Source organism: Mesoplodon mirus (genome assembly GCF_964341445.2).
Source record: "Mesoplodon mirus genome assembly, chromosome: 6".
Taxonomy (NCBI): Eukaryota; Metazoa; Chordata; class Mammalia; order Artiodactyla; family Ziphiidae; genus Mesoplodon; species Mesoplodon mirus.
Genome location: NC_138982.1, coordinates 59,421,232 through 59,446,125, shown reverse-complemented (window position 1 = coordinate 59,446,125; position 24,894 = coordinate 59,421,232). Strand labels below are relative to the sequence as shown.

The window sequence follows — 24,894 nt, the reverse complement described above, 5'->3', positions numbered from 1 at the left end:
GAAATACAAAAGTTAAAGAAAATTACTAAAGACCATTTTGGTACATAGTACTACGGCTTTTATTCCATTTTGAAAAAAAGTTTTGGTGTGATTATGAAAGCTATATAGGCCCATTAGAGTAAATCCTTAAAAAAGTACAAAGAAGAAAACAAAATTTCCTCATTATTTCACCATGGAGTGATAACCACCATTGGAATTGATTCCTTTACGTACGTAATGCTTTGTAAATCTGTGCAAAAGCATCTGTAGAGTGCACATGTTATTAATTTAAGACCTAATTGTTGAAATAATACATTTGGACAAACTTTAGGACATATACTTAGAGTAGTGTTTATCAAATTGCAATTTGTCACCCATGCAGCCTTTCTCATCTGGGGCTCTATGAGAGGAGAATTAAGCCATAGAAAGGATGGTATATAGTACCTTTCTAAGTCCTTTGGAGAGAAGTTAATTTAGTGCATACAATGGAAGCTTTGCAGAGTTTGGGCTTAATGTTCTTGAGAACCTCAGTTGAGAAGGGTGAGGGGGGAATATCAAAGAAGTCAATTTACTGGGTCACCAGCATTTTAAAAATACATGAAATCGAGTAAAATTTTTAAAAATGCAATATATTGCACATAGTAAAATTAATTAATTTACATTTTGATATTGTCAATTTACATTATTTGAAGGCCAAAATAATCTGAGTTTTTGTTTTTTTTTTTTGCGGTACGCGGGCCTCCCACTGTTGTGGCCTCTCCCGTTGCGGAGCACAGGCTCCGGACGCGCAGGCTCAGCGGCCATGGCTCACGGGCCTAGCCGCTCCGTGGCATATGGGATCCTCCCAGACCGGGGCACGAACCCGCGTCCCCTGCATCCCCCTGCATCGGCAGGCGGACTCTCAACTACTGCGCCACCAGGGAAGCCCTGAGATAATTTTTAAAAAGCATCTATGCTGAAATGGGATAGAAAAGCAAAGCCTTACATGTATATAGATTAAAACTTTTTAAAAAAATTAATTTATCTTTGGCTGCGTTGGGTCTTTGTTGCTGGGCCCAGGCTTTTCTCTAGTTGCGGTGAGCGTGGGCTACTCTTCGTTGCAGTGCGCGGGCTTCTCATTGTGGTGGCTTCTCTTGTTGTGGAGCACGGGCTCTAGCCGCGCAGGCTTCAGTAGCTGTGGCTCGCGGGCCCTAGAGCGCAGGCTCAGTAGTTGTGGCGCACGGGCTTAGTTGCTCCGTGGCACGTGGGATCCTCCCAGACCAGGGCTTGAACCCATGTGTCCTGCGTTGGCAGGCGGATTCTTAACCACTGCACCACCAGGGAAGCCCTAGATTAAACCTTTTTATAACATATTTTAGTGAAAAGATGTATATGACATGGAAATTTTCAAATAATTGCAATATTAAGTGGATTGGACACCATAGAATTCCAGTGTAAATTATTTTTCAAGTCCCAGAAATTATTTTTCAAGTCCCAGAAATTAACAGGATTTTTATCAGTTTGTTCTGTTTCCTTTAAGTTTTTTTAAAAATAAACTTTATTTATTTTTGGCTTCATTGGGTTTTCGTTGCCGCACAGGGGCTTTTCTCTAGTTGCGGCGAGTTCGCAGTGTGCTGGCTTCTCATTGCAGTGGCTTGTCTTTGCGGATCACGGGCTCTAGGCGTGCGGGCTTCAGTAGTTGTGGCACGCTGGCTCTAGAGTGCAGACTCAGTAGTTGTGGCTCATGGGCTTAATAGCTCTGCGGCATATGGGATCTTCCTGGACCAGGGCTCGAACCCTTGTCTCCTGCATTGGCAGGCAGATTCTTAACCACTGTGCCATCAGGGAAGCCTTGTTTTCTTTAAGTTTAAGGGAGGAATATCGTACTACTGACTTTTACATGGCTTTGTTTCCATGAAGGATTTAAGAAGAGAGTTGCATATTATAAGAATGTGAGCCTTTGCTTTTCCTGTGAGAGTTTTTAAGCACTTTAAACCTAAAATTGGCTTTGTGAGGTAGATATGATTCTGCAGTGTGGAGGAGCAACAGACATTGTTGTGATTTCTGCAGATCCATCTTTGATAAGTTAGTGGAAGTGCGTAGACCATATTGTTCCGGTTTTGCATTAGGTTGATTCATTCTAATAATTACAATGAAATGAGGCACAAAACTAAGCCTTAAAATCTCTTAAGTAGCTATTTGCTACCTTGTAACACTATTCCTGTTTCAGTTGTTGAAACACTCATTCACAGCCTGTTGGAAGTATTGAGGAAACCTGATCCTATTCTGAGAGATTCAGTTTCTTTCAGTAGGAGTTGGCAGCTGTCTGGTAGGGTGTCTTTTGTGTCCTTCTGAAATCATTTATGGACCACTTGAATGTCTTAGTATTATACACAGTAAAAGGAACCTGGCAGGTATATTGGCTTTATATAGCTAAGGAGTTGTTGCTTAACTATGTGTTTGGTCATGTGTTTACTAAGGTTGCTAACGATTTATGTTTGGCTTGTACAAAGTAATGTGTATTTAATATGCATTATATTTTACTTTTTATGTAAGCATACCATTATAGGAGGATAGACTATGAAATTTATCAGTCTACTAGTCCTTCGTATGCTTACTGGCTTATAAATACCAAAATGTAAAAATTAATCTTTGTCTTTCTAAATTCTATTTTAAAAAATATTTTCCACATATTTTAAAAAGATTTAATTCTTATTTTTTGAGGGGAATTTTTGAAATCCCATCAATACTTTGAGATATTGTCTTGATTTCTTTAGTTCATCATTGTTTGTCATTAGGACTTAAAGATCATAATATTAATCTGACACTGTAATTTAGAAACTAAAGTGCCACCTAAAATCAAAGTTTATTATTGAAGATAAATCTGGGAATTTTCAAGCATTTTGATTTTTGTTTTTGGGGTTTTTTTTAGTGCAAACTGGAATGTTAGTATACAAAGGGTGCTGAGTGGGTGGAATTGCTTTTGTAACTAGAAAGTGGTGACAAATGCTTATTGGTCTTTTTGTAAATGAAATCAAGTTCTCTAAACTATTTGTCATTGTGAGGCTAATAAGCATGGTAGCAAAATACAATGATTCTTTATTAGGAAACCTGATTATTAAAGGGTCATGTGTACATAACACAGTAAGTTGAAATTTAGAGAAACTTGCATATAACATTTCCTAATTTTTACTTATTTAAAGTTAACTTCTATACAGTTTGGGCTTATTTAAATTTTGCTTTCATAGACGTTATTTGTTGTTTTACGACTTAGAGAAAGAACTTTTGGAATGAAATCATATGTCTGAAATTTTTCTTGTATGTTTCAGATGAGGATGCCATCTTTTCATTTTGTGGTAGATAATTATGCGGAAGTTGGGCAATAGAAGTATTTTAAAATCTTAAGGCTCTAACTTAAGCTACTAAGTGATCTACTTCTCTTCTTTGCCAAGTAATGTAATGTATTCTATTTTAATGTTTAAGTACATGAAGGGAATTAAATTATTCTCATATTGAAAGGTAAAAGAAAAGGCAATAGATGTGCTTATCTTGGTGTCTCATCTTTATTCCTGATCAGTAGTAGCATTATTGCTGTGCCATTTAATTATATTGTTATTTTTTTGAAGACCTAATTTGTATGTTGCCACAAATGCAGAATAGATGAGAAAATCTGGCATGCCCGTGAATGTTCTGTTGTATAATATGTGCTTTTCGTAATTGTTTTTAACATGCAGTTAGGATAATTTGTTATAAATGTGTTTATGGCTTACCACAGCATATTAGGTAAAATTAACTCCCAACATTTTATCATGGTTAGTGTTGTGCATTTCCCCATCATTTATATTATTTAATTTGTAGATCTGATCTCTAAAAATACAGCCCAGAGACTGTTAGGATTGTTGGTACTTCATTGAACAGAAGGGTACTAAATGTGAAAGAGACTATCTTGTGAGTGTTGTGGTAGCAGATTAACCTTAAAAAAGGCCACCCTGGGAATTAATGAGCTACACTGTCATTCAGAATTCATTCAACAAATATTTATTGAGTCCCTACTACATGCCAGGCATGGTGCTAGGTACTGAAAATACAAAAGTGATTAAGACAGTACTTGACCTCAAGCTGCTGTTTAAGCAGAGGCGTAATAGCCACTCGTCAGGGATTTTGTATAGGGAGTTCAGACATTAGAGGACTGCACTAGGTGATCTTTAAGGAAGGTTTTTTTTTTAATAACCCCTCCTCTGTGACTCTCTTCATGTGTTGGTGCAAGAATAGGAAACAAAATAAAGGTCAGAAACTAGAGAGGGATGGATGTTTAAATGGAAAGAATGTGCTAGCAATTATTTAAAGTGGCATTTGAAGTTTAGAGACATAATAGAAACAAAGCTAAACTGAGTTTGGATCATGAATAAAGGTAAAACTTACACAAATCAAACTGTAGAGTTTTAAAATGCACTTGATCAAAATTGAATCAGATTTGAAGTCAAGATCTCTGGCTGAAGAAGTTTAGAATTTGTTATTCTGAAGATTTGACGTTCCAGTTATCTGTAATAGGGAAAACTTTAAAATATATAAATCAATTTTAGTAATTTTAATTTAAAAAATCTGGAAACAGTTGATTTCTTGGGCAGTACATCCAGAATTGTCTCAGATATAAAACTGATTTAAAGTGGAGCTTTCCATGTTTTCTAAATAATGAGTTTAACAAATAACTTCTAAAAATGAAGTTATCATTTAATTTGAACCAATCTTATATTTCATTGATTTGTTAGAGTGAGCTTATCCCTGCTCATTAACACCTTTTTTATCACAGTGTTGGGGTAAAAAATGTTCTGCCTAAGTGAGTTTTCTAGATGATGAAACTACTCTTCTCAGCACTGTGTCTTTTTAAAAACTTTAACCTTTTTTAAAATGAATTCTAAAATGTCTTAAATAGTTTTCAGTCTCTCTGAATGGTATGTGTATGGTATATATATGTATATGGTATACTAATAAATATAAATATCGACTATAACTATGTCATGTTGACTCAAGACTTCTTAAACATCAGTTACTCTGTTGTGATAAGGGTAGGGAACAATTGAGATACATTAAATTATTTGCCCTGTCCTATGTGTGATAAAGCCCTCAGATTGTCTTGCTTTTTTAATCAGTTTTTGTGTTTGTGTCTTGTAATTCTCCTCTCTCCCTAGGCTGTCAGCTGGCACCTGGTATCTATCATTTAGTATTTCTGTTGCCAGCAGTCAGTTCCCTTTCTAATTTATGGTAGAACTAAGCTATAGGCTGAGAAACTGTGTAAACAAATGATTGATTTATTTTATAAATAAGCAGTTGATTTTGCCCCAGATTTTGAATTTTAGAATACTTGATCAGGATTGTGAGGTTTTGAAACAAATTCTACTCTTATAGAGTCTAGAGGCCGTCACTGAATACTCACCTCTTAAATCCTTTCGAAATGCTGTTCTTTTCGCTATAATCTTGTGCTCTTGTTAGTCTTTCAAATTCCTTGCCCAGTAATTCTTTTTTTTTTTTTTTGCGGTACGCGGGCCTCTCACTGTCGTGGCCTCTCCCGTTGCGGAGCACAGGCTCCGGACGCGCAGGCTCAGCGGCCATGGCTCACGGGCCCAGCAGCTCCGCGGCATGCGGGATCCTCCCGCACCGGGGCACGAACCCGTGTCCCCTGCATCGGCAGGCGGACTCTCAACCACTGCGCCACCAGGGAAGCCCCATTGCCCAGTAATTCTTAACAAAACATTGATCTCCTACCAATATGTGTGTGTGTCGGGGGAGGGGAGACAAAATATAAAACAAACCAAATGAGGAAGTTAGTAGCCACAGGTTATTTATTCTTTTCTATCAGTTTCTGAACCTCAGTTTTCTTAGCTGTAAAATGGAGATAATTATACCTACTTAATGAGGTATTCATTAGAAATAAGCAGGATATAAAGTTCTTATCATGAACTTTGAGGTAGCCAGTTACCTTCTCCTCTTACTTTATTTACAGGTAGAGTTCATCCTTCAGGGCTAAAAAGAGCTTTTCATATTAATGAGAAAATGTGGTTTATTGATAAGTATTAGCAGACACAGTGGTTTTAAAGTTTAGCAAAATATTGCTGTAGAATGTTATCTAATATAATATGCTAAGAAATACTACAGGGGTGGGGGGTATATTCTAGGTAATTGTAACAGTGAGAAGAATCAGAACTTAGTAATGCTGCACATTTGCAGAGTACTATTATTTAAAATGGATTTTTAAAATAGATTCCATAAGTATGATATTTGATGAAATCATTCTGGTAGTCCATGTTAACATACATGCTAAAACTGTTCTTGTGATGGGACAGTTCTTGTCCCTTTTCGGTTTTAAGTGACTACACGTGATACTTTAAGGAAAGACTGCCTTATTAGAAGATGATTCTTAAATAACATTATTCTTTACTAGTCAGTGTTCTCTGGAGGCAGCCTATGGCTCTGTCAAGTAGATACATAAAATTACCCATCACATCCTCCTTCAATAAACTTTTCCCCTTCCACATTTTTCTACAGATAGATACACCACCAGGAATGGAATTACAGTCATGGTATCCAGTTATAAAGCAGGAAGGTGACCATGTTTCTCAGACACATTCATTTCTACACCCCAGGTGAGTGGGTATTGGCTCATTCATTCATTCATTCAACATCTATACATCAGGTACTATTCTAGGCCCTGGGAATTCATTTTATAGTTTTAGGGTTTTTTTGCTAATCAGTGAAATGAATTATAAATAGTGTTGAATATTTGAATTAACCTTTCCTGTGTGTTTCTATGTTTTTTTTTTCCTAGAAATAGGTCATTTCTTTTTTGCCCTAAAGTGAAAAAATTGGAAGTTTTCTTTTTATTTCCTTACTTCCCTTCAAGAAGTAAACCAACTCTTCAAGAGTGTGGTGTGCAACTTTCATATTTTATTTTATTTTTATTTATTTATTTTTTTACATCTTTATTGGAGTATAATTGTTTTACAATGGTGTGTTAGTTTCTGCTTTATAACAAAGTGAGTCAGCTGTACATATATGTATGTTCCCATATCTCTTCCCTCTTCTGTCTCCCTCCCTCCCACCCTCCCTATCCCACCCCTCTAGGTGGTCACAAAGCACCGAGCTGATCTCCCTGTACTATGCAGCTGCTTCCCACTAGCTATCTATTTTATGTATGGTAGTGTATATATGTCCATGCCACTCTCTCACTTTGTCACAGCTACCCTTCCCCCTCCCCATATCCTCAAGTCCGTTCTCTAGTAGGTCTGTGTCTTTATTCCTGTCTTACCCCTATGTTCTTCATGACATTTTTTTTTCTTAAATTCCATATATATGTGTTAGCATATGGTATTTGTCTTTCTCTTCCTGACTTACTTCACTCTGTATGACAGACTCTAGGTCCATCCACCTCATTACAAATAGCTCAATTTCGTTTCTTTTTATGTCTGAGTAATATTCCATTGTATATATGTGCCACATCTTCTTTATCCATTCATCCGATGATGGACACTTAGGTTGTTTCCATCTCCTGGCTATTGTAAATAGAGCTGCAGTGAACATTTTGGTACATGACTCTTTTTGAATTATGGTTTTCTCAGGATATATGCCCAGGAGTGGGATTGCTGGGTCATATGGTAGTTCTATTTGTAGTTTCTTTTTTTTGTAGTTTTTTAAGGAACCTCCATACTGTTCTCCATAGTGGCTGTACCAATTCACATTCCCACCAGCAGTGCAAGAGTGTTCCCTTTTCTCCACATTTATTGTTTCTAGATTTTTTGATGATGGCCATTCTGACTGGTGTGAGATGATATCTCATTATAGTTTTGATTTGCATTTCTCTAATGATTAATGATGTTGAGCATTCTTTCATGTGTTTGTTGGCAGTCTGTATATCTTCTTTGGGGAAATGTCTCTTTAGGTCCTCTGCCCATTTTTGGATTGGGTTGTTTGTTTTTTTGTTATTGAGCTGCATGAGCTGGTTGTAAATTTTGGAGATTAATCCTTTGTCAGTTGCTTCATTTGCAAATATTTTCTCCCATTCTGAGGGTTGTCCTTTGGTCTTGTTTATGGTTTCCTTTGCTGTGCAAAAGCTTTGCAGTTTCATTAGGTCCCATTTGTTTATTTTTGTTTTTATTTCCATTTCTCTAGGAGGTGGGTCCAAAAGGATCTTGCTGTGATTTATGTCATAGAGTGTTCTGCCTATGTTTTCCTCTAAGACTTTGATAGTTTCTGGCCTTACATTTAGGTCTTTAATCCATTTTGAGCTTACTTTTGTGTATGGTGTTAGGGAGTGATCTAATCTCATACTTTTACATGTAGCTGTCCAGTTTTCCCAGCACCACTTATTGAAGAGGCTGTCCTTTCTCCACTGTACATTCTCGCCTCCTTTATCAAAGATAAGGTGACCATATGTGCGTGGGTTTATCTCTGGGCTTTCTATCCTGTTCCATTGATCTATCTTTCTGTTTTTGTGCCAGTACCATACTGTCTTGATTACTGTAGCTTTGTAGTATAGTCTGAAGTCAGGGAGCCTGATTCCTCCAGCTCCGTTTTTCGTTCTCAAGATTGCTTTGGCTATTCGGGGTCTTTTGTGTTTCCATACAAATTGTGAAATTTTTTGTTTTAGTTCTGTGAAAAATGCCAGTGGTAGTTTGATAGGGATTGCATTGAATCTGTAGATCGCTTTGGGTAGTATTGTCATTTTCACAATATTGATTCTTCCAATCCAAGAACATGGTATATCTCTTCATCTATTTGTATCATCCTTAATTTCTTTCATCACTGTCTTATAATTTTCTGCATACAGGTCTTTTGTCTCCTTAGGTAGGTTTATTCCTAGATATTTTATTCTTTTTGTTGCAGTGGTAAATGGGAGTGTTTTCTTGATTTCACTTTCAGATTTTTCATCATTAGTGTATAGGCATGCCAGAGATTTCTGTGCATTAATTTTGTATCCTGCAACTTTACCAAATTCATTGATTAGCTCTAGTAGTTTTCTGGTAGCATCTTTAGGATTCTCTATGTATAGTATCATGTCATCTGCAAACAGTGACAGCTTTACTTCTTCTTTTCCGATTTGGATTCCTTTTATTTCCTTTTCTTCTCTGATTGCTATGGCTAAAACTTCGAAAACTATGTTGAATAAGAGTGGTGAGAGTGGGCAACCTTGTCTTGTTCCTGATCTTAGTGGAAATGGTTTCACTTTTTCACCATTGAGGACGATGTTGGCTGTGGGTTTGTCATAAATTGCCTTTATTATGTGGAGGAAAGTTCCCTCTATGCCTACTTTCTGGAGGGTTTTTATCATAAATGGGTGTTGAATTTTGTTGAAAGCTTTCTCTGCATCTATTGGGATGACCATATGGTTTTTCTCCTTCAGTTTGTTAATATGGGGTATCACATTGATTGATTTGTGTGTATTGAAGAATCCTTGCATTCCTGGAATAAACCCCACTTGATCATGCTGTATGATCCTTTTTTTTTTTTTTTTTTTTTTTTTTTTTGCGGTATGTGGGCCTCTCATTGTTGTGGTCTCTCCCGTTGCGAAGCACAGGCTCCGGACGCGCAGGCTCAGCAGCCATGGCTCACGGGCCCAGCCGCTCCGCGGCATGTGGGATCTTCCCGGACTGGGGCACGAACCCGTGTCCCCTGCATCGGCAGGCGGACTCTTAACCACTGCGCCACCAGGGAAGCCCTATGATCCTTTTAATGTGCTGTTGGATTCTGTTTGCTAGATTTTGTTGAGGATTTTTGCATCTATGTTCATCAGTGATATTGGCCTGTAGTTTTCTTTCTTTGTGACATCCTTGTCCGGTTTTGGTATCAGGGAGATGGTGGCCTCGTAGAATGAGTTTGGGAGCGTTCCTCCCTCTGCTATATTTTGGAAGAGTTTGAAAAGGATATGTGTTAGCTCTTCTCTAAATGTTTGGTAGAATTCGCCTGTGAAGCCATCTGGTCCTAGGCTTTTGTTTGTTGGAAGATTTTTAATCACAGTTTCAATTTCAGTGCTTGTGATTGGTCTGTTCCTATTTTCTATTTCTTCCTGATTCAGTCTTGGCAGGTTGTGCATTTCTAAGAATTTGTCCATTTCTTCCAGGTTGTCCATTTTATTGGCATAGAGTTGCTTGTAGTAATCTGTCATGATCCTTTGTATTTCTGCAGTGTCAGTTTTTACTTCTCCTTTTTCATTTCTAATTCTATTGATTTGAGTCTTCTCCCTTTTTTTCTTGATGAGTCTGGCTAATGGTTTACCAGTTTTGTTTATCATCTCAAAGAACCAGTTTTTAGTTTTATTGAGCCTTGCTATCGTTTCCTTCTTTTCTTTTTCATTTATTTCTGATCTGATCTTTATGATTTCTTTCCTTCTGTTAACTTTGGGGTTTTTTTGTTCTTCTTTCTCTAATTGCTTTAGATGCAAGGTTAGGTTGTTTATTCGAGATGTTTCCTGTTTCTTAAGGTAGGATTGTATTGCTATAAACTTCCCTCTAAGAAGTGCTTTTGCTGCATCCCATAGGTTTTGGGTCATCGTGTCTCCATTGTCATTTGTTTCTAGGTATTTTTTGATTTCCTCTGATTTCTTCAGTGATCACTTCGTTATTAAGTAGGGTATTGTTTAGCCTCCATGTGTTTGTATTTTTTACAGATCTTTTCCTGTAATTGATATCTAGTCTCATAGCATTGGGGTCAGAAAAGATACTTGATACAATTTCCATTTTCTTAAATTTACCAAGGCTTGATTTGTGACCCAAGATATGATCTATCCTGGAGAATGTTGCATGAGCACTTGAGAAAAATGTGTATTCTGTTGTTTTTGGATGGAATGTCCTATAAATATCAATTAAGTCCATCTTGTTTAATGTTTCGTGTATCCTTATTTATTTTCATTTTGGATGATCTGTCCATTGGTGAAAGTGGGGTGTTAAAGTCCCCTACTATGAATGTGTTACTGTCCATTTCCCCTTTTATGGCTGTTAGTATTTGCCTTATGTATTGAGGTGCTCCTATGTTATGTGCATAAATATTTACAATTGTTATATCTTCTTCTTGGATTGATCCCTTGATCATTATGTAGTGTCCTTCTTTGTCTCTTCTAATAGTCTTTATTTTAAAGTCTATTTTGTCTGATATGAGTATTGCTACTCCAGCTTTCTTTTGGTTTCCATTTGCATGGAATATCTTTTTCCATCCCCTTACTTTCAGTCTGTATGTGTCTCTAGGTCTGAAGTGGGTCTCTTGTAGACAGCATATATATGGGTCTTGTTTTTGTATCCATTCAGCCACTCTGTGTCTTTTGGTGGGAGCATTTACTCCATTTACATTTAAGGTAATTATCAATATGTATGTTCCTATTCCCATTTTCTTAATTGTTTTGGTTTGTTATTATAGGTCTTTTCCTTCTCTTGTGTTTCTTGCCTAGAGAAGATCCTTTAGCATTTGTTGTAAAGCTGGTTTGGTGGTGCTGAACTCTCTCAGCTTTTGCTTGTCTGTAAACGTTTTAATTTCTCCATCAAATCTGAATGAGATCCTTGCTGGGTAGAGTAATCTTGGTTGTAGGTTTTTCTCCTTCATCACTTTAAATATGTCCTGCCAGTCCCTTCTGGCTTGGAGAGTTTCTGCTGAAAGATCAGCTGTTAACCTTATGGGGATTCCTTTGTGTGTTATTTGTTGTTTTTCCCTTGCTACTTTTAATATGTTTTCTTTGTATTTAATTTTTGACAGTTTGATTAATATGTGTCTTGGCGTGTTTCTCCTTGGATTTATCCTGTATGGGACTCTCTGTGCTTCCTGGACTTGATTAACTATTTCCTTTCCCATATTAGGGAAGTTTTCAACTATAATCTCTTCAAATATTTTCTCAGTCCCTTTCTTTTTCTTTTCTTCTTCTGGGACCCCTATAATTCGAATGTTGGTGCATTTAATGTTGTCCCAGAGGTCTCTGAGACTGTCCTCAGTTCTTTTCATTCTTTTTTCTTTATTCTGCTCTGCAGTAGTTATTTCCACTATTTTATCTTCCAGGTCACTTACCCGTTCTTCTGCCTCAGTTATTCTGCTATTGATCCCTTCTAGAGTATTTTTAATTTCATTTATTGTGTTGTTCATCATTGCTTGTTTCATCTTTAGTTCTTCTAGGTCCTTGTGAAATGTTTCTTGCATTTTCTCTCTTCTATTTCCAAGATTTGGATCATCTTTACTATCATTATTCTGAATTCTTTTTCAGGTAGACTGCCTATTTCCTCTTCATTTGTTAGGTCTGGTGGGTTTTTATCTTGCTCCTTCATCTGCTGTGTGTTTTTCTGTCTTCTCATTTTGCTTATCTTACTGTGTTTGGGGTCTCCTTTTTGCAGGCTGCAGGTTTGTAGTTCCTGTTGTTTTTGGTATCTGTCCCCAGTGGCTAAAGTTGGTTCAGTGGGTTGTGTAGGCTTCCTGGTGGAGGGGACTAGTGCCTGTGTTCTGGTGGGTGAGGCTGGATCTTGTCTTTCTGGTGGGCAGGTCCACGTCTGGTGGTGTGTTTTCGGATGTCTGTGGACTTACTATGATTTTAGGCAGCCTCTCTGCTAATGGATGGGGTTTTGTTCCTGTCCTGCTAGTTGTTTGGCATAGGGTGTCCAGCACTGTAGCTTGCTGGTCGTTGAGAGAAGCTGGGTGTTGGTGTTGAGATGGAGATCTCTGGGAGATTTTCGCCGTTTGATCTTATATGGAGCTGGGAGGTCTCTTGTGGACCAGTGTCCTGAAGTTGGCCCTCCCACCTCAGGGGCACAGCACTGACTCCTGGCTGCAGCACCAAGAGCCTTTCATCCACACGGCTCAGAATAAAAGGGAGAAAAAGTAGAAAGAAAGGAAGAAAGAGGATAAAAGAAAATAAAACAAAGTAAGGTAAAATAAAATAAAGTTATTAAAATAAAAAAATAATTATTAAGAAAAAAAATTTTTCTATAGTAACAAAAACACACACAAAAAAACGGATGGATAGAATGCTAGGACAGATGGTGAAAGCAGAGCTATACAGACAAAATCTCACACAGAAGCATTCACATACACACTCACAAAAAGAGGAAAAGGGGAAAAAATAATAAATCTTGCTCTCAAAGTCCACCTCCTCAATTTGGGATGATTTGTTGTCTATTCTGGTATTCCACAAATGCAGGGTACATCAAGTTGATTGTGGAGATTTAATCCGCTGCTCTTGAGGCTGCTGGGAGAGATTTCTCTTTCTCTTCTTTGTTCACACAGCTCCCCGGGATTCAGATTTGGATTTGGCCCTGCCTCTGCGTGTAGGTCGCAGGAGGGCATCTGTTCTTCACTCAGACAGGACGGGGTTAAAGGAGCCGCTGATTCGGGGGCTCCAGCTCACTCAGGCCGTGGGGAGGGAGGGGTACGGAGTGCAGGGCGAGCCTGCAGCGGCAGAGGCCGGCATGACGTTGCACCAGGCTGAGGCGCGCTGTGCGTTCTCCTGGGGAAGTTGTCCCTGGATCCCGGGACCCTGGCAGTGGCGGGCTGCACAGGCTCCCCAGAAGGGAGGTGTGGAGAGTGACCTGTGCTCACACACAGGCTTCTTGGTGGCGGCAGCAGCAGCAGCCTTAGCGCCTCATGCCCCTCTCTGGGGTCCGCGCTGTTAGCCGTGGCTCGAGCCCGTCTCTGGAGCTCCTTTAAGCAGCGCTCTTAATCCCCTCTCCTCATGCATCAGGAAACAAAGAGGGAAGAAAAAGTCTCTTGCCTCTTCGGCAGGTCCAGACTTTTTCTCGGACTCCCTCCCGGCTAGCCGTGGTGCACTAGCCCCTTTAGGCTGTGTTCACGCCGCCAACCCCAGTCCTCTCCCTGTGCTCCAACCGAAGCCCGAGCCTCAGCTCCCAGCCCCGCCCGCCCTGGCGGGTGAGCAGACAAGCCTCTCAGGCTGGTGAGTGCTGGTCAGCATCGACTGTCTGTGTGGGAATCTCTCAGCTTTGCCCTCCGCACCCCTGTGGCTGCACTCTCCTCCGCGACTCCGAAGCTCCCCACTCCTCCACCCGCAGTCTCCGCCCGCAAAGGGGCTTCCTAGTGTGTGGAAACCTTTCTTCCTTCACGGCTCCCTCCCACTGGTGCAGGTCCCGTCCCTATTCTGTCTCTGTTTATTCTGTTTTCTTTTGTCCTACCCAGGTACGTGGGGAGTTTCTTGCCTTTTGGGAGGTCTGAGGTCTTCTGTCAGCGTTCAGTAGGTGTTCTGTAGGAGTTGTTCCACGTGTAGATGAATTTCTGATGTATCTGTGGGGAGGAAAGTGATCTCTGCGTCTTACTCTTCTGCCATCTTCCCCCTCTCTGTCAACTTTGATATTTTAAAACAAAACTTTTTTGAAACTTAGAGGATTTCATAGTAGCCACACCCCTCAAAATCAATTTTCATATTTTCAAGAAAAATGCATCTTAGGTTACAGTTTTTATTTATAAAACCTAGATTTTTATCTGCTGCTCTACATATTTATCTCCCTAAGCACAGTGATAAAGAATCTCAATCTTACTTAATTTATATAGTTCCTTCTATTCCTATTACATTTGAAGTAAGTTTTTGGGCAGTAATAAACCTGTCAGTTTTCTTAGCAGAATACTGAGTTTTCATTCTCAGAATTCATGTGATTGGTAAAGAGGGACTATATAGATGTCCTGTACAAGGGAAATGTGATACGAGATGAGATTATTTAGAGTTCAGAAGATGAAGTGTTAGGTCAGTTAAATGGTTGCATCTTTTGGCTAAAGGTTCAGCAGATTATAGTTAATCATATGGCACTTAAATATCTAGCTCAAATTTTGTTCCATGAGTCTCTCAGATAATCTCCTGAACAATTTTATATGAGCTTTGAGTAAAATTGGTAGTTATCCCTTTGATCTTAGTTTTGCACAATTTATTATTGCTGTTTTATCAAATAAGTAAGAAATGCTAAAGTATTTTCAGAAGATTGCTCTGTGGGGTTTGATCCAAGGAGGACTGCCCAGTAGCTGGGCAGCATTCAGAATGCTGCTTCTCTCCCTGAGAAGGGAGAAGGCCCTGGGAGCTCTTTGTTGGGGCTGTGATGAGTCAGGCCATAGCCTTGCAGTGTGGGACTGAATCAGTCTCACCACAATAAAGAGCAAGGATTCCTTGCTTTGGAGGGGTGGCAGACAAGCAATAGTCTTCCAGAGTAGTGTATAGTCTGTTTTCTTTCGGCATAAACCTTACCTACTCAGGGCTGTTGAACTGCTCTGTAAAGTACTTCATGGTTTTAGTTCTCATGTGGTTTTGAGGGAAGGAGAAGAGACTGATTTTCAAGTGCTTAGAAACTACTTTTTGTAAAATAACAAAAATAACCTCATAATTTTACTCTTTCTGCCTCAACTACTTTTTCAAGAATTCCTTTCTATGACCCTTATTTTCTGAGTTGTTCTGTTATCTGTTTTGATTTTTTAAAAATTGTTTAACCATAGAAATTGATGTAATATATTTTGCTTTTTACCTAAATGTAATATGTATCTTCTTTTGCCATTCTCTGTTTTCAGCTACTACTTATACATGTGTGATAAAGTGGTTGCCCCAAATGTGTCGCTTACTTCGGCTGTATCCCAGCCTAAAGAGGTCACAAAGACAGAGGCAAGTAGATCTATACCAAGACACTCAGAGAAGCCTCACAGTAGTGGGAAACATCAAAAAATAGTGTCTTATCCAGATGTTTCACTGGAGGAACAGGAGAAAATGGATCTAAAAACAAGTAGAGAATTATATAGCCGCTTAGGTGAGTATTCAGAAATTATCTTTTTAAAATCAAATATCTAATAAACATATTCAGCATTTTCAAAGAGGATTCCAGATAATGGAAGCTTTTATCTTAAAAAAAAATACCACCTTTCAAAACTCTTGAGTGGCTACATAGACCCTCAGTTGTTCTGCTTATCTAGAATGGTGATATATATATAGAAGCTAATGAGATAGAAAATAGACTACCTGGCTGCATATTGCAAGTGACTTTTGTCTAATTATTTTTTCTTCTTCCAGCCTTTTCTTTACTGTCAGATTTCTTAAAAGGTCCTTATTTTTCTTTCTAATTTGCTGTGAACTGGGAAACCTTTTAACTAATAATATGAAAAGTATATGATAATCTATAAAAATATTGAATCAACTTTGTTATACACCTGAAACTAATATAATATTGTAAATCAACTATACTTTAATTTAAAAAAAAGTGTATGTAAGAGTAGTTAGGTATAGGACTCAGAGACACTTAGTCATAGAATAAGCAAGGTTTGAAAACTCATAGCTGTGGGAGCCAGGCAGATGGCATAAATGCAGAATGCTGGCTGGACATTAAAAAAAAAACAACTGCATAGTTACAGTGCCTTTTAAAATACCGTGGACCAGACAAGACATGTCTGCTCACATGCTGCCTGTGTTACCCTCTTCATAGATGCAGAGCTTTGCTTACAGCTTAGGCAAGTGTGACAGTTCTTTTCAGCTTTCTCAGAGCAATCTAAGAGTCCTCTAGTTACCTGTTTTCATAGATAATTGAGATTCTTCAGGAGTTTTTGTACTTTAATTTTGAGATTTTTAAAACTCAGTTTTCCTTGTATTTAAATATGGCAAACAATAATTAGTAATGTATTAATACCATTATACCGTGTTTGCATTATATTTCCCAAATTATTTAATTCTAGAGACTTAAAAAAATTGTTAAGATGTAATTCATATTCCTTAAAATTTACCCTTTTAGAGTATATGATTCAGTGGCTTTTAGTAAATTCACAAAGTTGTGCAATGATTACAAATACTTAATTTCAGAACATTTCATCACCCTAAAAAGGAACCCTGTAATCCAGTAGAAGTTACTCTTCATTCTTTCCTTTCACCAGGCTCTGTCAGCCATAAATCTGTTTTCTGTTTTTATGGATTTGCCTATTCTGGACATCTCATATAAAAGGGATCCTACAACATATGGCCTTTTGTTGTCTAGCTTCTTCCACCAAGGATATTTTCTCAGTCCATATTATAGCATGTATTAGTACTTCTTCCCTTTTTATGGCTTAATAACTTTCTATCATATGGATGGATAATACCCCATTTTGTTTATTCTTTCATCTGTTGATGGACATTTGGATGTGTCCACTTTTTGGCTATTATGACTAACGCTGTTATGAACGCTTACGCACAAGTTTTAATGTAATGAACGTACGTTTTCATTTCTCTTGGCTATATATTTTGGAGTGGAATTGCTGGGTCAAATGGTAACTCTATGTTTAATATCTTGAGGGACTGCCAAACTTTTCAGAGCAGCTGCACCATTTTCATTTCCAGCAGCGGCTTCTGAGGACTCTGATTTCTGCACATCTTTGCCAACACTTGTTATTGTTTGTCTTTTGATTATAGCCATCCTAGTGGTTGTGAAATATCTCATAGTTTTGATTTGCAATTCTCCAATGATTAATGATACTGGGTATCTTTTCATGTTTTTGTTGGACATTGCAAATCTTTGGAGAAGTGCCTGTTGAGATCCTTTGCCTATTTTTAAATCGGGTTGTCTCTTTACAACTGAATTGTAAGAGTACTTTGTACATTATGGTACTAGACCCTTATCAGATATAGGATTCGCCATTCTGTCAGTTGTCTTTTTACTTTCTTGGTGGTGTCCTTTGAAACACAAGTTTTAAATTCTGATGAAGTCCAATTTATTGTTTCTTTCATTGCTTACTTTAGGTGTCATGTCTAAGAAACCATTGCCTAATCCAGTTAAGAGTTTTAGCTCTTACATTTAAGTCCATGATCCATTTTGAGTTAATTTTTATATAAGGTGTGAAGTTCAACCTCATTCTTCGTATATGGATACAGTTGTCCCAACACTGTTGAAAAGAATACTCTTTCCTGATTGAATTGTTTTGGCACCCTTGTTGAAAACAAGTTGCCCATAAAAGTATGGGTTTGTTTCTGGACTCAGTCTTTATGCCAGTAGTACACACAATTTTGATTTCTGTAGCTTTGTAATAAGCTTTGAAATTGGGGATTGTGAGTCCTCCAACTTTATTATTGTTTTTCAAGATGGTTTTGGCTATTTTGGTTTCCTTTTATTTCCATATGAATTTTAGAATCAGCTTGTCAGTTTCTGCCACAAAGCCAGTTGAAGTTTTGATAGGGGTTGCATTGAAAAAGTAGATCATTTGGGGGAGTATTAGCATTTATTGTAGTCCATTTGGGCTGCTGTAACAAAAATAACATAGACTGGGTGGCTTATACCACAAACATTTACTTTTCAACGTTCTAGAGGCTGGGAAATCCAAGATCAAGGCACTATCAGATTTGGTCTGGCAAGGGCTTGCTTCCTGGTTCATAGATGGCCATCTTCTCACTGTGTACTCAAATGGTGGGAGAGTTCTCTGGAGTCTCTTTTATAAGGGCATAAATCCCATCAGTGGGGGCTCTACCCTTATGACCTAATTATCTCCTGAAAGCCCTATTTCCTAATACCATTGCATTGGGGGGCTAGGATTTCAACATATGAATTTTGGAGGTCACTGACATTCAGATCATGATATCATCTTAACAATATTAAGTCTTCCAATCCATAAACATGGGAGGCTTTCCATTTATTTAGGTCTTTTATTTCTTTCAATAATGTTTTGTAGTTTTCATTTTACAAGTTTTATACTATTTTGTTAAGTTTATCCCTAAGTATCTTATTATTTTTTATTTCATTTGTAAATGAAATTGTTTTCTTAATTTCATTTATGGATTGTTCTAGTGACATTTTAACAGAGTGATATTCATACTTTGTTACTTCATTTTGCCTCTCAAAGATCCATCAGTCTCGAATAATTCTACAAGCAAAAAGAAACCTGAGCCTACCACTTGCAACTTAGCCAGAGACACAAGCAAGGCGGGAATTGACCGTGATGCTGCAGCTTCATCTCCACTTCTTGTCAAAGATGTCATTTGTGAGGATGATAAGGGAAAAATCATGGAAGAAGTAATGAGAACTTATGTAAAACAACAGGAAAAACTGAACTCAATTTTGCAGAAGAAGCAACAACTTCAGATGGTAAAATTGTTATCTAAATGATAGTCCATTGTGAAAAGATACTTTTGCATATTCTTAAAGAAGTCAAGATGAGATGCTGTAAATGTATTTAAGATTATTCAGTTTTACATTTATAAAAAAGATTAATATACGTTAAAATTTTTAGAGAAGATAGTTTTCAAGATAATTACTTATATATAGAATTGACATGACAGCTGAATTTTAGATATTTTCTGTCCTGTTTTTTCCTGAATTGAAAATTCTAATGTGATAGAAATAAAGTAAAAATTATATTGTGATTCTTTAAATTATAGGAAGTTGAAATGTTGAGTAGTTCAAAAGCTATGAAGGAACTCACTGAAGAACAGCAGAATTTACAGAAAGAGCTTGAATCTTTGCAGAATGAACATGCTCAAAGAATGGAAGAATTTTATGTTGAACAGAAAGACTTAGAGAAAAAATTAGAGCAGGTAATGAAGCAAAAATGTACCTGTGACTCAAATTTAGAAAAAGATAAAGAGGCTGAATATGCAGCACAGGTAAGAATTACACAGTTTGTATAGTGTTGCCCTTTCAATGTGGAAATTGAAGCCGTTATTTTAATTTCATTAAAGAAATTACTTTATGTTAAGCTCATTTCATTTAGACTAGATTTCAAAATAGACAGTTCTGTTAAACACAACTTTATATCTTCCAAGATGATTTTTTGACCTTGATTACTTTATTACTTTAAACTTATCAGGGTTCTGTAGTTTAGTTGTCCAAATTGCTAATCTCTAGCTATCTGAATATCAGAGGTTATGTTATTCTAATGTAGTATATGGGCTTTCTAATCAACGAATTAACAAACATGAACTGTTGCCCACTATGTTCACAGCACTCGGGCAAAAATGAATAGTAGCTCACAACTTGGGGAAGATGAACAAATAACTCTTAAGCTGAGCCAGCTGTGATGAGAGGTATACTGAAGTGTAGGGCATAATGAAAGTGTTCTAGGTGTTCAGTTCTCTTGACCTTTTGTGTCACCCTCATTTTAAGGTCATGTCAAAGTATGATTAATAGTATTAGATATTCAAGAGATGCATGCATGAAATAGTTCATTTTTGTGATAAGTAATTTGAAAGTAGGTCTTTGCCATGATGTGAGGAGTAAGTGGAAAAACAAAACTGAATGAAAACTGACACAGTCTTCTAAATCACACAGCTGGCAGAACTGAGACAGAGATTGGACCATGCCGAGGCTGATAGGCAAGAACTCCAGGATGAACTCAGACAGGAACGGGAGGCAAGACAGAAGTTAGAGATGATGATAAAAGAGCTAAAGCTGCAAATTTTGAAATCATCGAAGACTGCTAAAGAATAGAAACCTTTGAAGAGATTCATCTGTGTGTTCCCAACAGGGTTTATTTTTGTTTGTTTGTTTGCTTTGGTAATTGAATTCTGAACAATTTATCTGCATGAAAATAACTAGGCATTGTATCCATTTGTAGATCAGAGAAAGTGAAGAGATTATATATTAGTATATAAATTTTTACATTTTCCAAATGAATGAAAATGTATGTTTCTTTGTACTTTTTTTTTCAACCAGCTTAGTAACAATACTTTACAGTTTCAGCTATTACATAATCTGCCTATATTTCTAATGCAATTTAACAGTTGCATACTTTTTAAAAGCTGCATTGTGTGATGGAAAATAGTTTTGATCAATTTTGTTATCCATATTTTAGATTCAATTTTAGATACAATGGTGGCTTCATATTTCATATATAGAGCTACTCAAGGGGTTGAATCTCCATTTTTTTTCATGAACACAATCTCCTTTCTGAGTTAATATGGTATACTCATTATTATAATCAAAATTTGCTTTTATTTTGTTCATATTGTTGAATGAATTTCCACCAGTTCTCTTCTATTTAATGTCTCCTAAGCGACATTTTGTCAATAGAGGAATCTCATTGATGAGGTTATAGCACACCCCATGGGGAAGGATAACATGCTTTCTTATACACTGCTGCTAAACACAAGAAGCGGTTATAATTAGATTTTCTGTTTAAATGTGGTCATATTTAGAAAAAAATCTTTATGCAGCAACTTTAGAAGAGGGAATAAAATGTAATAATTTTTGAACTTTTGTTTATGTTGTTAATAGTGGTGTGAAAATATTAATGTACTTGAGAAAAATTGATACCATTGATGTACATCAGTTTCCATACAATCCATGGTCCTCCTGTACAGTTTTTATATGTAGTTGTGGGTCTTACTGAAATTTATATAATGGATTTGTTTTCCTTAATGGATTTGTTTTCCTTTAAATTGTAAAATATTAAACACTTTGAAGGTTATTTTGGACTTTTGTATGTTTAAATGTTAAGTCTTACCAAAATGTGCATGAATGGACCATTTTCAGTTACTATTTAATATCAAAATCAGGAATTTACAGTCAACTGGTAGTGTATGATAGGTTAATATAGGGAAGTTTAGTTATCTGCTACTAAAAGGTTTTTAGATAATTTTTAGAAGACAGGAATTCCATAGTTTGGGGGAGGGGAAACTTCTTCTGCACTTTTCTTTTTTTTTTTTTGCACAGAAAATCCTGTCATTCTTTAATGGCAAATTTCATATTAGTTAATTCTTGGCTTAAAAGATACTAGGTAAAATCCTTAGTATGCATTTTTTAAAGAAAGTTTCCTGAAGCTACCATTAATTGACATTATTATCCCATGAATTTTATGTTTATGTTCTCGTGTAAGGTACTGTATGAAATTAACTTGAGAGCTAAGTTTATTTTTTAAATATAAAGCTAAGGTTAAGGTTATTTACTATTCCCATCTTAGATGATAGATACTTGGTATAGAACTTCAAAAATAAGTAGGTAATCATTTAACCAGTTATTTTCATATTTTGCTTAATGGTACTTATATATCCTAAAAGAATTTTTGTACTTCCCAAATACTAGAGTATGGTCTAAATGTGTATTTTCTATTTGCCATTTAACTTTTACTATATTAAACCTGCAATTAATTTGTTGATTCTTGTTCCTCCTTAAGGAGGAACGCATGTTAAAATGACATACAGGAACAAATATTAAAAATGACACACCCTCCTAATACCTTTTCTTTATCTGGAGAAAGAAAAATCACAAATACATTTTATGATACCGTTTCGTTTTAGTTGTGTGTTAGTTGTGTCACAGCTAAGCTTTTTGGGAGATATAATTCAGGCCCCTATAATTTCATTTATTTTTCTAATTCACTCAAAATCTACTTACGTTACTTAGTTAAATGGTAAGCTTACTTAAGTTTCAACTCAAAACTTCTAAAACAAATTGCTTAATCTTTGAAATATGTTATTTAAAAATTCTAAGCAATGCTTAATCACCTTGAAATTATCATAAACTCTTAATTTAGAGTTTAGTAAAGAACTATTTTTTCTAGTTCTTCACATAAGGGAAACTTGCCACATGAAATTGTAGTCTTCATTTTCCAGAAGATACACTGATGTGCCATCAGTTTCTGTCTAACTTCTTAGAAAATTTTTTTTAGTCAATTGTAAATAGTATGCCTATTATAGTTAAAAGTAATTTCAAGTTAAACTGTACAACATAGCTTGAAAATATAGAGACTTTGTAATACTCTACAAGTGGCCTCTGCTAAAAATATCCATATAATTATTATTCTATTTTTGCATGCTCATTTTGTGTGTTGGTTGCTAGCTTAAAGTTTGTTTCAGTGTTAGTTTTTGTGTGCCAATTCATCAGGCAAGCGGATTTTCCCTCAGATGTCATAATATTTTTCTTTTTAGGAAAAATATAAAAATATTTACTTTAAAAAGCTGCATTAAAGGAACGGCCTATCAAAAGTGCTAGAGCATCTTTAAAAGGAAGAAAAGATAGAATGTTAGTTTACTGGGTGATGAGTAATGTTTAATTTGGGTGATGATAGTTTCTGTACTCTAAACTTTATGAGAAAAAGGTACCAAATCTTTAGTAAATGTAAAACCTGCTGTCATTGAGGAGGCTCTAAACAACCCTTATTTCACAAATGCAACTTGTAACACTAGGAAAGGCTTTGACCAACAACGTAAGTTTGGCTTGTGCTTTAGTTTTGTAAAGCATATTCTTTTGCTTGAATTTCTGTGTCCAGGAGAGTCAGGATGTTTTATGGTTCTTGAACTAATTTTATAACATATTTAATACATTACCAGTTGAGCTATAAAATCATTTGTACATATTGAATTGAAAACCAGTTACTAAAGTAGGTGTAATAGACTGAGTACAATGATGCTTGCAGGTTATCCATATACCTTAGAAGACATGACAGAACAACCATTTTATTTGCACATCTATGGCTTCTGTTTGAAGGAAAGTAAAATGATAAAGCAACTTGAGTAATATGAAACATGCTCAAGGTTATTTCCCTAAAAGTAATAGGAAAGCTGGTGCTGAAAGTTTTTGATCAGTTTCTAAAATTTTCTTCTCAATGACTTATGTTTTGATTGCTTAGGGAAGAATCCTCATTTTTATTTGCTCTTACACATTTAATCTGCACGACAGGATATTAAAAATTAATGGAATGAAAAGTTGTGCTCATACTGTACATCTGTTTCTGTGCTTGAAACTACTTGATAGTTTTTACTGAGCTGCCAGCAATAAGGGACACATTACTGCTGTATTATACATTGTGGGGTTGAATAACTTAAACAGCTTAAAATTTTTTTCTAGTGTAAGACACTTAAGAATTTCCATTATTGGAAGAAATTCGTATGGGTATTCAATATTGCATCTTGTTTAAAAGGACAGTCTTTTTTTTTTTCTTTTGTAAAATCTTTCCATTTTAATTGGCTTCTAAACTATAATACATAATGCAATTTGGAGCCTGTTTTTTAGTGATAGAATTAAATGTCTTATATAGTGCTACTGTGTTTGAATTAAAGTGAACAAATGTAAAAACCAAAATTTTAAAAATTAAGCCCAGAAAACAAAATAGTGTATTAAGTTAGTTGAATGTAAGAGAAATTCGTAAGATTTTATTTTTCTTCAATATAAATACCTCACTTGAAAATAAAGCACAGCATACTTAAAGTAGTTCTAGTAAAAAAAAAAAATCCTACTAAAAGAATTGCTAAATCTTGAACAACTCCTGGGGAATTATAGTTTGGGAGAAATAAAATATACTTGCTTTTAACCATCCTGTTAGAAGTATTTATTTGTCCTGATAATTTTAAGCCAACACAGTAGTCTTAAATTATTTCTGAAGTTCTAATCTGTGAAGGCAGTAAATGAAAGATCTGTTGTGCAACTGTTGAAACAAATTGTTGACTACATTGACCATAATTCAATTTAAAATCTTGCCAATGATGTACAGTTTTATGGTTAAAATTGCTGTGGTTGGTTGTATTACATGACACACAAAACTGTCCTCTACCTCACGTGAAATAAATATTTTATATGGTTTTACTATAAAACAAGACTCATCTATCTGGTCACTTAGTTTACAAATTTTGAATTATATTTATTGAAACATGACATACTGTGCTCTTAGCTTATACCTCAACTGTATTTTGTGCTGTTCTCCATTTTCATGCCTTGTAAATAACTTGTATAGATTGTGGATTAAATTCCAAATAAAAACTTTTAATGCCAATGAAATTGATTCAAGCTTTCTTGGTATCCTGTGTGAGTTCAATGTTCTTGTTTCTTCAGATTGACATTTTCTCCTTTTGTTTCTTTAAAGTCTATTCATTACATAGCAAATAACTAACTTGAGAAACTTTTTTTTATTGTAAAATGTGAAATATGTAATATTTTATGTGATGAACATAGCATTTTGTGATTATTCTCTTTCAAGATACTTGGACTTTTGCTTTGACATCTTTTCCTCACTTCCACTTCTGGTATTAGTTGTCAATTACTGCATAAC

The 24,894-nt window shown here is 36.2% G+C and overlaps 1 protein-coding gene across 6 annotated transcripts in view; it reads left to right on the top strand.

Moving 5' to 3' along the window:
• Positions 1-24,613, top strand: part of SKIL (SKI like proto-oncogene) — a 34,060-nt gene extending 9,447 nt beyond the window's left edge. For 3 of the 6 annotated variants that reach the window (XM_082625150.1, XM_082625152.1, XM_082625155.1), the window contains exons 3-7: positions 6,502-6,599; positions 15,478-15,710; positions 18,757-18,998; positions 19,292-19,516; positions 20,181-24,613. In XM_082625150.1, coding sequence (XP_082481276.1) covers positions 6,502-6,599; positions 15,478-15,710; positions 18,757-18,998; positions 19,292-19,516; positions 20,181-20,339 — 957 coding nt within the window. In that variant the 3' untranslated portion in view covers positions 20,340-24,613. The remainder of the gene's footprint in view (positions 1-6,501; positions 6,600-15,477; positions 15,711-18,756; positions 18,999-19,291; positions 19,517-20,180) is intronic. The other 3 variants (XM_082625151.1, XM_082625153.1, XM_082625154.1) reach the window with 2 other exon arrangements.
• The last annotated feature ends 281 nt before the right edge of the window (positions 24,614-24,894 follow it).